Genomic DNA, 15,282 nt, shown 5'->3' with positions numbered 1-15,282 from the left:
TTATTTTGGTTAATGTGAATCCCACTGCATTTAAATTCCTTCACATGTTAACACATCTCAGTTAAATTTTTTTTTACCCAAGACTAAAAGTAATTTTTTTTGTTATAAACAAAAGCTTAATTTTGTTATATCTAGAAATTCATTAGAGCCAGAGTATAAAAGTTTAAAAAAGAGAAATTACATACACGTCTTCTATAAGAAGATTAATTAATTCACAATATAAAATATAAACATTTTCTTTTAATTAATTTTGATTCAAAATATAAGTAAGCTACTATTTATAATTTTTTTATTTTACCTTTTGTATTTATTAATAGATAATTGTATTTGTGAATTTATGACTTTTTTCACTCATCACAAATCAGATCTACTCCCTACATTAAAAAATATAAAGTTTTTTTAACCGAATCTCACCTCCAATAAAATAGTTACCTATTTTTAAATTAATTCTATCTTTTTACATTTATTCCTATTAAATATTTTATAATAAATATAAAGTATTAGTTAATAGAAGTGCTTTTGAAAAAAGGTAATAATTATACCTCAAAAGATTAAAAATGTTTATTTTTAAAACGGAGTGAATAAGTGTTAAAAAAGAAAAAAAACATATCTTCATGAAAATAACAATTTTTTTAGTACACGGATTAATGTTAAAAAATAATCATATTTTGGCCTAAAAGGAGCACTTATGCTTGTTCACTTGCAATTGTAAATACCAAAGTTTGACTTATGAATGAATTGAAAAATAATTAATTTTCTTATTTTGGATCTAATAGTAATTCTCCTTTTAAAAAAAGCTCTTAAAGAGATTACATCAGCTATGAATTTTAAACGCGTGTTTTTTAAGATACAGACAATATTTTTACAAACTATTCCCTTTATTTAATATTATAAAATACTTTTAGATGGCATTTCAATTTATGGATTTGAATTTTAGATTTAAAATTAATATATTTAAAACTATTTATTTGGGTAATGTAAAAATTTTTAAAGATAAAAGAGAGATAAGTGGAGTTTTGAAGTAAAAATGAAATATTAAAAGAGATAAGTTTTCCTTTAATTTTTAATCAGTGAGAGATAAGAACGGGATATAAGAGGAGTGGCAAAGAATAACAGAAATACTGATAGTAAAAATGTGAAGAAAATAAGAGAATTAAAATAACTAAAATTTTAAATAATTAGGGTTTAGAAGAAATTTAAAATTATAAATAAAATAAAACATGAATTTGGATTTGGCAGAGACTCTTATATATCTAAATAAGGGATTTAATTTAAATTCAAATCCAAATCCAAATATAATCTTCATGCTTTCAAACGAACCATTAATTAATTTATACTCTAAATAAATTAGTTAATAACATTTAAAGCTACACATCTTTTTAATGTTTGTCCTTATTTTTGCTGGATATCCTTATTTCCCTTTTAGATTAGTGTCGCAAACATTAAGATTTTTTTTAATGTTTCTATTTAGCTTATTTAATAGATTGATTGTCCCAAATAAAAATCTTATTAATTACACCCCTAATTTAAAAATGTATATTACACATTGAAAGACCAAAGTGCCTTATATTTTTAATATGATATTTCAGAAAAATTTCTTGTACGTAATACTGAACTGAGAGAGTAAATCAATTTTTTTGAGACAAGTAATTAGCACGCACAGTAGCATTGTGTATGGGAACGAGTAGCTATTTAAATAAAAGTTCCAATTGTAGATGGTGAACTATATATATATATGTGTGTGTGGGTCATTAAGGTCTTCCTTCACCCTTTGTTAAAAGAAAACTTATTTTTGACAACTAGGAACGTTGAGGTCGGAAGACATTTTTTTAATGGACAAGGAGCTTCTTTTACTGATAGCCCCTAATATTCGTGGTGCTGTATTTAGAATAAACGATAGCCCCTTCAAATCACACTACAATCTCAATGAAAGAAACTTTAAAACCAAACAAGAGCAAGGCACCAATAAATATCATGGATTAGGGATTTGCCCATTATAATTAAGGTCTGTCATTAGACACTAGCACTACCTATCTATACCAGGGCAGGACAAGCTAGTGGCATAGCTAGTCATGAAATGCAAATTTATCAAGACATGTGCGTATGATCTCAAACTTTCATGGTGTCTAAAGTACAAGTCTCACTATTAATGGCGAGTAGAATGCAGATTCAGCGTGCGTCGTTAATCCTCGCAAAGTGTGTGCCATAAATATGCGTACAGAGGTATAACTTAAGCCATATATACTATCAATAATATGTTTCATGAAAAGCCTCGTGCCATAAAAAAAAGAGTACTGAGTCGTTTCAAAACAAGGGGTTGGTCCCTTCAATTTTAGTTGAACCCCCCTGGGATTCATTTCATCAATACTTCCTCTTTGAGCCAATATCCATATATGAAATTAATCTTGTGTGTTTTCATCGAAAGAAAGCAAGCTATATAGACGAGAGTTCCTTTTTTTTTTTTCTTTTTTTTTTGGGGGGATGGATAACTAAATGGAGGAAACAGATCCAAACGTGACACCCAGCAAGAAGGACAGTTCATTTATGATCCATTCTCCTAACAGAGTCAGCCTGACTGACTCTGCCCCACCAAATGCCTATAAAGAAAAAACATCGCCTTCAAATCAATCACATTACATGATGGACGTCCAACATGTGTGATGGTTCATCAAAGTTTATCACTTCCCTTAAACATCCTTCTCTAACTCCAGCTTACTCAACATCATTTCATCATTAACAAATCACATGGGCATGCCAAGCTTTTCCGTTTTGCTTTTCTTTTTTAAAATCCTTCGTCTACCAAGGAGTCATGGAAATTTAGTTGATTATAATATGCGTCTCTTCAACATGTTCTTAATTTACTGGAAGCTTATATATAGGAGAAGCTGGAAATTGCTTTGTAGTCATCAAATGAGTGGGAAAATTATATTATACCCTTTAATTCCTTGAACAGATTCTTATAGGGATTGTACATAGGCGATTATGGCCTAAAGCACGATGTCAGCATCATAGTCAGCGGCAATATTTCACATTTAATTTTATGTAATCAGAATCGCAAAGGAGCGAGTTCTTACTTAGAATTCGAACGATGAACAAAAGGTAATTCACCAATGGTTTTCATTAGGCTACCAGATGCAGATCTGAAGCTGCTGAGAGAGAGAATAAATAGAGCACTCAGGTTAAACAATTACGAGGGCGGAGCCAAAAGAGACTCGTCTCATCAAAGGTGAAGAAACAGAAAACTTTTGATTAATTAATTATAATAGCTACCCACAGAATAAAATATACATATACATTGACTGATGTAAAGAGTAAACTATAGGGGCAAGCATAACGAGTAGCTTCATAGCTAGATGGCCATCAGAAATTCGAAACGGAATTTGATTGAACAAGCTTTCCGGTCTGCAATTAACTGAAGAAAACCTTTCATCCATTATACACCACAGCTCCACAGAAATCCATGTAGATAGAGGGGAGAAAAAAGAAAGAAGTTGGGGGTGGGGAACAAGTAATTCGTAGCCAAGAACAACTTTACTGCTACCACTCAAGCTAGTACTACGTACAATGAAAACAGCAAAGAAAAAACAGCAACAACCCAGAGATAAAAAAGAGGATCGAAGGAAATGTGGAGAGAATCACAAGTGGAGTGTGAGGTCAAGCTTTACGTGGTCGAGCTCAACAGAAGCGGCATCAGGTCCGCTAGGGTTAGGGCAGAGATCAAGAGCAGAGACGACGGGACCGCCACGAGATTCAAAAGGAAGCGGGTTTGGAGGGACGTGGGGGGCGTGCATGGCTTGCACGTGAAGCTTCCGGTCCATCCAGCAACACTGGTCGTCAACGAAGAAAAGACCGGGAGGCTGAGGCGCTGGAATCAAGATGGGCAGAGAGTGATCGCGAGGAGCGTTGGTCCGGCGAACAGCGGCTCGTTCCTGCTTGTGGGCGTTCTGGTGGCCGCCGAGAGCCTGGGAGGAGAAGAACTTGCGGTGGCAGAAGTGGCAGCGGAAGAGACGGTGAGGAGGAGAGCGAGGGGGGGAAGCAGAGGGAGGGCTCATAAAATCGTACAGAGGAGGGTCTGAGCTCGAGGAAGCCATGGGAGGAAGGGTACTGTGAACTTTCGTCCCTAGCTGCAAGCAAAGCCCTTGACGGACAGTCAATAAATAAAGCGAAGATGCTGATGGAGGATCGGTTTGCCCTGCTGAATTGACGGCAATGCCCTTCTTCTTGAGTATACATAATTAATAGCGCCCATCATTCAATAACAACCCTATATTTGCATGTGTACACAGTAGTGTACGTACAGACAGGTATATAAGGCGAGACCCTCGTATATATAAGTTGACATATAAGCCCTAACTGCACTACTTGCATGATGGCGTACAGTTGAGATGGGGTTATCATTTAAATTACATAAATAATATATGTTGAAGACAAATGGGTAATGAGGTGCGTTGGAAGGATATCTAAGGATATAGGGACGCGGGTAAAATGTGTATGGATGTGTTTTTTTAAATTTTAAAAGGATTGAATACAAAGAGTCACTGAAACCTATATATTTACTCGAGTGCTATGATATATAGAGAAAAATGACATCATTTGTGCTATATATATAAAGAAGAGTGACACGTTATTTCAGCATAAAAAGGAAGCATAACATTGATAATCTCAGAATAAAAAAGAAGGAAACGTGACATAGGTCAAAGGATGAGAGGACGCAAGGGAGCAAAGTGCGGTAAGGAGGGAATTGGGTTCTTGTGGGAGAGGAAGGGACGACGAGAGATCGACAGCTCATCCATACGGTTACGACGCTATTAGCTCACTAAAAGTTGCACTGCTTTTCCATCTATCCCATCCACTTCCCCCACCTCTTCTCCTCTCTTTCTCTCTCTCTTATTATTTCATATATCCTCAAAAATTTGGGGATCCTTTTATCACCTCTCGAGACAAATTTAAACCCCAACTGTAAATCAAGTCAAGTCGCCCTCTATTCTTTCTCTCTTATTCTATTCATGTACACTCTTCTTCATGTTTATCTATAATTAATTCACAAAAATTAGTTACATAATTGAAATTGTTTAGAAAGTGCTTTAATCTTCATGTTACCTTTAATAAATACCGTAAAGTTAAAAAAAAAAACAAACAAACATTTTTCATCTCCCCATGAAAATTGACAAAAAGGACACAAAATTGTTATAAAGTGACTTATATTAAGGATTGAATAATTCTCCTGTAAAAATTAAAATGTCACTCAATAGAGACGCGAAGGAGTATTTAGGATGGCATCATTAACAAATAACAATGTGGGTACACTTCAATCATCCTTTAATTCCCAATTTAATACTCGCTCTTTTTCCCTTTCTCTCTTTTCTTGAAACACACTCCAAATCTCTCTTCACGCAAGGAGCAACACATCCTGAGCACACACCAGAACTCTGTGCGCGCGCGCGCGCGTTTATTGCTCTTCTTCCAATTCATTATTCACTGAATTTTGGGTCCAATTAGTGCTGATTACGTTGAGCCTAACACTGAAAGCCAAATGCCAAATGGTTAAGATTCTGATGTAAAGAGTACAGCCTATAATAACTTTTGCAGAGAACGTGGGGAGTGACAGATTAAACCCCGAGTCACAAACAAGGATCCTTCTGCTTTATACCGTCTTCCATCTTTAGAAGAAACTAAAAACAATGACATTGAGACCATTCATAGTCATAAACTCACGAATGCAACCTTCTCTGAATTCCAAGTTCAACTTGATTTTTTATATGCTACTCCCTTCTACCTACTTTCTTTGATCCTGTTTATAGTATATTAAAAAAAGATTTGAATCCTATTTATAAGCTACCTCATTAAATTTTCATCCAAGTTTTTTCCATTTAATTTTCATTAAATTTTGGAGAGAGAAAATATACATATTTAATATGAACAAAGTTAAAAAATAATTAAATTTTTAAATAGAATTAATGAGTTTTAAATTTTTTTTATTTTAATAAAACTTGTTGGTAGTGTCTTATAAATAGAATCAAAAGGATACTTTTAACTACTTTACCAGAATAAAGGAAAGGTGGTATTTTCTTTTAATTTTATCCTTATTTAAATAAAAAATTTTAAATTTGAATTAAATTTTTATACTAATGACTAAAGAATCTGTTTAGAAAGCATACTACAATAAGAATTGAAGTTTAAAAGGAATATAAAAGAAAATTAGAAAATGTTGTTCCTTTCTTAGGCCGAGGATGATCGGAATACAAAATAATTGGATTGTTGAATGGATCTTCATGTGAATCCTTGAACTTCGTGCATCGTCATAATTAAATATTAATTGAGGCGCCTCGATAAATAAATGACGCTGCTTATGATTTACAAAGTGTTCATATTATTATTATTATTATTATTATTATTATTATTATTTACTACTCCCTTCATTCAAAATATAAGGCTTTTGAGTCTTTTAAAGTATAGTTATTATCTTTTTTAAAAGTGCTCATATTGAATAGATTATTTTATATTTTTTAAGATGAAACACTTTATTAAATAGAGGTAAATATAAAAAGATAAAATTAAAAATAAGTAACTATTTTATTAGAGTGAGTTTCGCTTAAAAATATCTTATATTTTTTAATAAAAAAATATAAAATTTATATCATGCAGTGATAATGAAAAACACTCAACATAGGCAAAAATTCTAGTTAAATTATATTTACTATTTGTTGTATCACAAATATTATTCTAGTTTGTGAAATTTAATATATTTTGTAAAATTAGGAAATGATTCCCTTATAAATTTTGATTTACTCAGAAATATCCTATTATAATTTATTTTTATTTTTAACGTGATGCTAAACCTAATTGAGTATAAACTTTAAGCTTTAACATGTATTATTGACTCTATTCTACAGATAAAAATAAATATTTAAACAAATATATACTAAATATAAATAATTTATTTTATTAACAAATAGTAGATTAAAAGTTCTAAACCATTACGAGAAAAATTATTCAAAATGTATTATTGTGAACAAACTACTATAGTGTTTTTTTTTTTGTTTTTTTTTAACACAGATACTCCCTCCATTGTTTAATATAAGCAAGGAATATAATGATGTTAAGCGCACTCTGCACACATTAAGATATGGCAATTTGTGTCTTCAAAAAATATCTTTCCTATTTCGCCCTCAATAAATACAGAGTATGAAAGAAAAATTAAAATAGCTAGTTAATGAATTTGTAAACATCACGTTAGTTTGATATTCATGGAAGCCTGTAATATTATATTGCTGTCAAGGATGGAAACAGGAGACAGGAGACTACAAATGAGTGATAAGCAAGAGAATAATGATGCATTATAACTCAAGATCTCGTGGTTTAAAATTATGAATCTTTTCATTATAATAAGTTTGTGTGCGTATTCCTTTGGTCCCAAATTATAAGAAAATTTGAATATAAGTTTTTAATAATGATATTTTTTCAATATTACCTTTCAAGTAAAGAGAGAATTAAAATAATAGCATAATGATTAAGTGTATATGAACATTTTTAAAAGTTTATAATTTTATTTTAAAAAAGTAAATTTGTAAAGTATTGTTTTCTTAAATGTATAATCTTGTTTTGAATTATTTTATAATTTGAGATGAAAAGAGTATAATCAAACTTTATTTGGTGTGAGGTTTTCAACATTTTCATTCAAGTCTACACACACTTGAATTTGTTATTTACCTATTAGATGAGGAGAGAAATTTTTGGGATAATTGTCAAAGTAAATGAAACTTAATTTAAGAAAAGATATTTATGTTGGAAATTGTGGTTAAATCAGCGTGAACTAAAAAATTATTTGAGGATTCAATAGTAGACAAATGCTTTGACCAAAAAAAAAAAATAGTGGACAAATGGAGCTTTGATTAGTTACTCTAAAAACTATGGTATCTTAGGATTATCGATATCTGAGATGTAGCAAAAGATAACTCTGTAGTGCCGCGCAAGTCTGCGGGTTTTCTTTGTTTGATTTACGATAAATAAAAAGGCAGGAGAAAAAAGAAAAGAAAAGAAAAGAAAAGAAAAACCAAAAGTGTAGGACAAGAAGACCCCAATAAATTTACTTTAGGATTTAAAAGAAACATGAGAGAACCCAAATGCCAACACTTGACCCGGAATCCTAGAAATGCAGTGAATTCCTGATTAGTCTTCCGCTGACGTGTACCGGAAAAAGGCCGATTTGCGGGAAAAAGCAGATGCCCGCCTCTGCCTTAGCCTCGTGTTCTTCTCTAAAGAACTTAAGAGAGTCTAACAAAATCTTTTTCCACATCTCAGGTTTGACCTTGGAACCATCCTCGTGGTCGTGGCCATGACATGAAAGGCACTTTATTAATGTTAACTAATTCCTTGATTGGGCCACACTCCTTGTCGGTCTGTAAATTTTCTTGGCCCAATTCTCTCTTTGTAATTCGGTTCAAACTACTTTATTCCAATTTTAGTTACATCTTACATGATTAGATTCCAACATGTTTCTGGTTAAATTAGGATGAAAGATGAAGTCCACTCTTTGTGTGTGCAGCAATTTCAATTTCATTAAGAGGAGTAGTTATCTTTTTCTCTTAATAACCAAAAAATAATCTCTACTGTTGAGGGACTTACCTGTGCTAAACCTAGAAAGAAGCAAGCACTTAAAATGACCGAAGCAAAATGTGACTTCTATTCTGCACTTAAATCCACATACATTATAGGGCGCGTATGATGAGAAAAACAACCTACACATAAATATACGCGCGCACATACATGCATACTACGCACACATCACATTGCCGGCCCAATAAAATAATGTTTTTGTTGTATGTTTGGGTGAATCAGAACCAAAATTTATAAATTTAAATTTATTTTAAATTATAATTTTTTTATAACTTTAAATTTCCTTAATATCTTGGTGTTTTTAAATTCTAATTATTTCAAACATCTATTTTTTTTATTTCTACTATTGACCCTTATGTCTTTTCTCATTTATTATCAATTAAGAAATAAAAATACATTTATTATTTCCATTTTAAATCTCATTTCACTTCTCTTCTTCATTTAAAAATTTTTAAATTATTGAATTAAAAAATTTAAATACAAAGATTTTAAATGTGAGATTTAAAATTCAAAATTTTAAATATAAAATTTAAATCCATCAATTTAAACACCACCTTAAACAATAGGACAAACCAATCTTACATTTTGGTATTATAAAATTACATCTCTAAAGCAAATTTTCAAACGTCACAGTAATTTTATTGGACAACTTCAGGACCATCATCTGAAAAAAATTCACCATATTTCTTCCACACAAAAATTGAAATCAAAGGAGAGGTCACATGGCATCAAATCAAGCTATTTTGGTAAATGAAGTGCTCTGTGATGCTATGCATTTCATAAAAAAGAAAATGCCATGAGCATTCCAATTCATAAATACAGCATCCAACAGCTGCCAACTTATATTCAGCTGGATTATACTAATTACAGTATTGAGTGAATAACATATTAAAATTCTTGCAAAAAGATCAATGTGACACAAAATGGCACGATTATGTGGAGTTTAATTTTAATTTTCATAATTACTAGTTCCAATGGAGTCAGCACAATTTGTGACGGGGAACTATACATAAACACCGTATTTACAAAGACTTGCCTGAAAATTATGGGACAGGACCCTAAACAACGTTCTGCTGAGTAAGACCCTAAAACTCTACAGAGTCAACTCGGAAGTACAAGAAAGTAATCTCCCACTCGCATGAAATCAAAACCTCATACTAACATTCGTTCCCCAGAATAGCACTGCCTCTACAGAAGCAAGGGTTTAGCTGCCACCTGCATCCACTGAAAATCCTCAAACTCAGAACAGAATCATTGAACAAGGTAAACATGACACAGAATAATCAAATCCATGCCAATAGCAAAAGTACCAACAGCAGAAATTACAATAACATACCTTGGATTTCATTGGAGCGAGCAGCCAGCTCAGATAAGCTTGATACTCTTTCGCTATCTGAGAGGGTTATAGGAGTTAATGGAGGGGACAGAATTTCAGCCTTGTCAGGAACTTGGGAAGTATCTAAAATCTTAGCAACGTGTAATGACATACCTCTCTGACTGCTAGGGGGTATAGAAAAACTCCGAGAAACAATTAAAGGTGGGGTTGGAAGTGGGGATGCCGCAGTGGATGCTGCTGCGGGAATTTTATTAATCGCAGAACCCTCCTGATTTCGGGATACCAATGGAGCAGAGTGAGCTACTTGCGAAGATTTCGCAGGTTTGGCGAGTTGATTGTTAGGAGGTCTAGGAAGCTCATGAAGCTCACTCATCCTCGATGAAGAAACAAACGAAGGCAAAACACTAGAAGATGCTTTAGGAGATAAAGGCTGCGGCATTGAAAAACGTGAAGGTATTCCAGAAACTAGTGGCAGTGTTTCAGTAAGTCCAGTTGAATTGCCAGATAAAAGAGGTTTTACTGACACAGGTTTACTAGTCAATGGACCAGACAAAGCTTGTCTTTTGACTTTCTTAGTATCAAAAGCATTAAAAACATCAACTTGTGGAGGTGTCAGTCCCTCTGACGAAGGACGCGGTAGCTGGGAGGAAGTGGCATCACTGTTGCTTTCTTTAAGAACAGACGGCGCCCCACGGGTAGTTCGTTCAGAAGATTTACCATCACCACAATCTTTCTCATTTTTTTCATCTAATGGAGAAGAATGCCTCAAATTATGTGAACGGCCACTTGAACTTGGGCGGGGGCCTGAGTGACTTAATTTTGTAATATTTGTTTCTTTTATGTCAACAGGCGTGGGAAGTACATAAGCATTAGACTTCGCTGTAGATGGTGTTACCAGTTGTCTTACTTTGTCAGCAGGGTCAAATTTCTTTTCCGCTAATATTGGAGCTGAATAGCTGCTGAATCTATGCTCTCTAGTAGAGACTTTAAGATCCCCTTTGTCTACACTGACCTACCAGAAGAAAAAATTGAAAATTAACACATAATGACCCAAGTGAAACTACAGAATCTTTTGTACTTAATGATCTAACAGACCAACAAGGCTGCAATAAGACTTGAAATAGGCAACGTCCCCATGCCAGGCCAACATCCCTAAGGTTTCTTATGCTTCCCTTAGGCGCTCATCAGGGAGATAAGGAAATTCAAATACAGTATTTCAATATTTCATAATTAAGGGCCCGTTTGTTTAAACCCTTATTATTATTATTATTATTATTATTATTATTTGTGCAAAAAGAAAAGGGGTTTCAATTATGCTAAGCATGGCTGTTTTCAACGATGACATTCATTACAAATAAAATCACCTTTTTAAAAAAATCTGTTCTGGGTTTATTTTGATAAGCTACTTGGATTAACTTTCTAAAACAATCAATTTATTAAAAAGTCCATTTTTATGTCCTTTATTCATATAAAATTTTTTTGAGTTGAGCTAAATAACCATAACTCTTTTAAATAATTTGAAAATCACTTTCCCTCCTTAAGCTTAAACAAACAAACATGCTCTAAATTTGTTTTATAGATGTTATGTTCTAGAGCAGATTGAGAATTATATTATTGTGAGCATTAATTTAAGGTTTAAATTACAGTTTTAAACTCGATTAAATAAAAGGAGCAAGAGATAGCACCTCTGAAGTTTCTGTCGTTGTAGCTTGAACATATGATCCTGATTCCTCCACCTGATAAAAAACTATCAACTATTATATCATCATAATAAGAACTAATTATTCAAAGTTCTACATTAACATGATATCACTTTGGATGCGCTTCAGAAACAGAGTATAGGTAGATGCAATAGAAAATACAAACAATTTTCTGCCAATATAAAAATATACGAGCACTTAATAAGACATAACATAAGGAACTTCAAACAAGTTTGAATTGCATTAAACCCGAACCTCTGTAGAGTTCCGTGATGTTGCAACATCAGGTCCCTGCTTATATTCACCCACTTCAGTTGCCTCACAGCCATTCTCACCATCACCCTCAAATCCACTGAGTTGGTAATCAATATGTTGTTGTTTGGTAATCATCCTAACATGGGGCTCAGCAGCCTCAAGTGATTGGAGTCCCTTGCGAAAGAAGCTCAACTATATTTAAAGCAGAATAATAAGGGGGGGAAGATACATTAGTATCTGCATTTGGCAAAATAAAAAAGGTAGAGAATTAAAGATAGAGCCGAAGTTCCAAAAAAAGGTGGAGATGTAAAACTTGAAGCCTTAAAGAAAACCTGAGCTGCATAGTGGCGGGCAGCTTGAGTTAGGAGACTTCGGGACTGCCCCTGCTTCAGAGATTTTAACCGAAAAGCATATAGTGTTGCTTCTTCTTCATATTCATCCTGAGCTGCTTGCAACTGCTGTGGAGTGATACTTTCACTTTTTGCACCTTTTGACTTCCCCTTTTCTTTCTGTTGGGCAATCATGTATTCATAAACTTCTCTGAAGACAATGAATCAGAATCAGGAAGCAATCACTTAACAAGAAGCAAAACAACCCATAGAAATGTACAGACCTTTTTTCATCACATTGCCTCTTCATATCCTGCATCAGGAATAATGGATAATTGAGAAGTAGCAACATTAACATTTTATACGCCATAATTATAAACCAACATGTTATTAACCATATGGTTTTAATTTCCTTTTTCATTAAGGAAATCTTATCAGAGATAAACGAAAAATACAAATGTTGGTGCGTAAGATGCCCTCCAATGAGAATCAACCAGAAAAACTCTAAAGTTATAAAACAAAAGGGTTGAAAGGCCACAACAGATAGACCTCCTTTACCAACGTGCATGGCACCCAAAGCAAGCCATATATAAACTCTCTCCCATAAAATATGTAGGGTGAGTAGGCCCCCAAAATGTAGGCATTCACCAAACCAACCAACCAACCAGAGAATCCCAAAACCTCAGGCTACCCCCGTACTTAAGTAACCTATGCATGTTAATAAAGGACAAGGGGTCCTGATACAGTCTGTTCTGTCCCGACAGTAATTACTCTTCCCTAGTATTAACTAATTTTAATAGCAGTCAGTAATAACTCAAGTAATAGAGTAATGACAGAGCTTCAAGGGGGAAAAACAATGAAAGGCCAAATAAATGTACATATTGCATCCATAACCTAACTATCTAGGAGTCAAACAAATGATAAAAAGAAAAGTAAATAAACAAACCTCAACAGTTCGCAATTCAGAGAGAAGAATCTCTGCTGGGTTTGTTATTGTCTGAAATATGTGATAACGCTGAGGCACAAGAAGCCTAGAGTCAGCACAGATCATATGTAAAAGCATTATGGTAAAATGGGAGCAAATAATTCAAAAACTTTCATCCGGATCAAGGACTTACATAGCTATCAAGAAGTTCTTTAAGTTCAAGCTGCACTCCACCAAGCTTACCCAAAAGTTTACCTGGATACATTGCACAGATACTAACCAACTATAGCACATACTATGCATGAATTATAACAATTATCATAATGACTCAGTTGCTTGAACAGGAGAGCAATGACCCACTCACCACTTTCTTCATCATCATTTAGTGCAGTCTTCTCCACTAGAAAAGTGCCCATTTCCTGTAGTGACTCAGAAAACTCTGGAAACATATACCACGTCAAAGTTACAAAATTGGATCCCTCAAAAATTAACATTGTATTCTCAAAATCATTGGAAAAGGAAACTCCATAAACTGGTGCATTTTTTCCAAACGATTAAATGTGTATCCCTTCACTAAACTCTAGAAGAAATTATAAATAAGCAAAGAAAAGCAGGATGACCAATCAACTGAATTTCAAAGATGAACAAATCTTTACCTACCAAAAGCACTGTTTGCAGTGGCAGCGGCAGCTGATAGCAAGCTATCATAGCAATTTCTCATCTCTTGCATATCCTGCCAAATGAAAAAGAAAACCTATAATGCCTTGGGAATCAAAGGGCCATAGAGGAGAAAAGAAAAGAAATGGAATTGTAAATATCACTGGATACAAGCAAGAAAAACTATTAAATTTCCATATACACAAAGTAATCAATAGAATGTTAATTGGGCAATAGGCACAAGGATATAAAGGGGCAACTAAAGCGAAAGAATTGCTGAATGTGGAACACATTAGCCATGATTATCCTTATACCAAACTTTTCACATATTTAAGAGTACATATTATGAAGTAGATATTATCAATATATCTATGACTTCCCCCACCATAGATGACCTTTAACGGTGATTTGTCTGAAAAGGCGAGCTATCATCATAAACATCACACATTTTACTGTTTGCAGCAAAATATGTATTAACCCTATCAAAAGGATGACAAAAGTAACATTTAGGAAATAACGTAACAAGCTAAGGATATCTTCCTTTCAGATGCAATTCACCGGCTACACTAGAAAACCCTCGCCAATAATTGCAACTAAAGGATGGTCCACTCAGGTTTCAAAACTCAACTGGAGAGATCAACTATCTCCTGAATCATTTCCGCAGAATTATAATTGTAACCTTTAAACTTAAAATGGAAACCCTCATATGCAAAGACGATAAGGCCCTTTCCGACAAGTGCATTATCTAATTCCATTTGTCAAGTCACATTAGCCAACAAGTGATCGAGTTGCAAAGAGCCATCGCGTAAGATAACACGCGGAGTAACTCAAAGACGAGAGGAAACAAAGTCGCACGAGTACCTTATCAGCCTGAGCAAGCTCATCGAACTTCAACGAGGGCTGAACGTCCGTCTTCTCCTTCTCAGCGGTCTTGTGAAGTGCAATTCTCCTCAATTTACTGAGCGAGGATTTCATTTCCAGGAAACCCTAAGGCAATGGCCCAACCACGACAGAGCAGAGCGGGAAAGAAGAGAACCGAGGCCCCTCCGTTCCTCTGGCAATTTGGAGAGAATCTCAACTCCAAATCCCCAAACAAAGTTCAGAATTCAATTCCATAGTCCCAACGTCATTAAAGAAGCTTGCTCAATTAGGTCAAAACGACACGAAACAGAGGAGTGAAGAAAAAGACGAGAGTGAGGGATGAAAATTGCGGAAACGGGAAGAATGACCAAATTATGCATCCGGGAGGAAAGGGAAAGGCAGCATCACCCCGACGTCATGCCCCAATTGCTCTCGGCCCACACGCTCGCGGGCCGCCACGTGTGTCCACTGGGCAATTTCGTGACTTCTCACTCCAGTCTCCATCGAACGACTCAAAGAGTGACACGTAGATGAAGATGGATGCCTGTTGTTCTTTCGGCCAATGCAGGACGCTCTGCGGTCACATGAACTTACACACTACAT

General features: G+C 34.3%; 1 protein-coding gene across 5 annotated transcripts; it reads right to left on the bottom strand.

Annotated features, from left to right (window-relative positions):
• Positions 1 to 9,530: 9,530 nt before the first annotated feature.
• Positions 9,531 to 15,049, bottom strand: LOC129298334 (uncharacterized protein At2g33490-like). 5 transcript variants are annotated; one of them, XM_054936736.1, is made up of 12 exons: positions 14,680 to 15,049; positions 13,822 to 13,894; positions 13,526 to 13,600; positions 13,355 to 13,416; positions 13,183 to 13,251; positions 12,521 to 12,549; positions 12,240 to 12,447; positions 11,908 to 12,099; positions 11,638 to 11,688; positions 10,106 to 10,964; positions 9,953 to 10,009; positions 9,531 to 9,831 (listed from the first exon to the last, which is right to left on the bottom strand). In XM_054936736.1, exons 1-12 carry the CDS (start codon positions 14,791 to 14,793, stop codon positions 9,821 to 9,823), a joined length of 1,800 nt encoding a protein of 599 aa, XP_054792711.1. In that variant the 5' UTR covers positions 14,794 to 15,049; the 3' UTR covers positions 9,531 to 9,820. The 5 variants fall into 5 exon arrangements, with proteins under 5 accessions (XP_054792711.1, XP_054792710.1, XP_054792709.1 ...); XM_054936735.1 differs by having other exon boundaries at positions 9,531 to 9,840; positions 14,680 to 15,048; XM_054936734.1 differs by having other exon boundaries at positions 9,953 to 10,964; positions 14,680 to 15,048.
• Between the last annotated feature and the right edge of the window lie 233 nt (positions 15,050 to 15,282).

The sequence above is a fragment of the Prosopis cineraria genome, unplaced genomic scaffold (assembly GCF_029017545.1).
Source record: "Prosopis cineraria cultivar Desert tree isolate PC_DT_omini unplaced genomic scaffold, ASM2901754v1 PC777, whole genome shotgun sequence".
Lineage (NCBI taxonomy): Eukaryota > Viridiplantae > Streptophyta > Magnoliopsida > Fabales > Fabaceae > Prosopis > Prosopis cineraria.
Note: the sequence above shows the minus strand (reverse complement) of the source record. Positions and strands in the feature narration are given on the sequence as shown.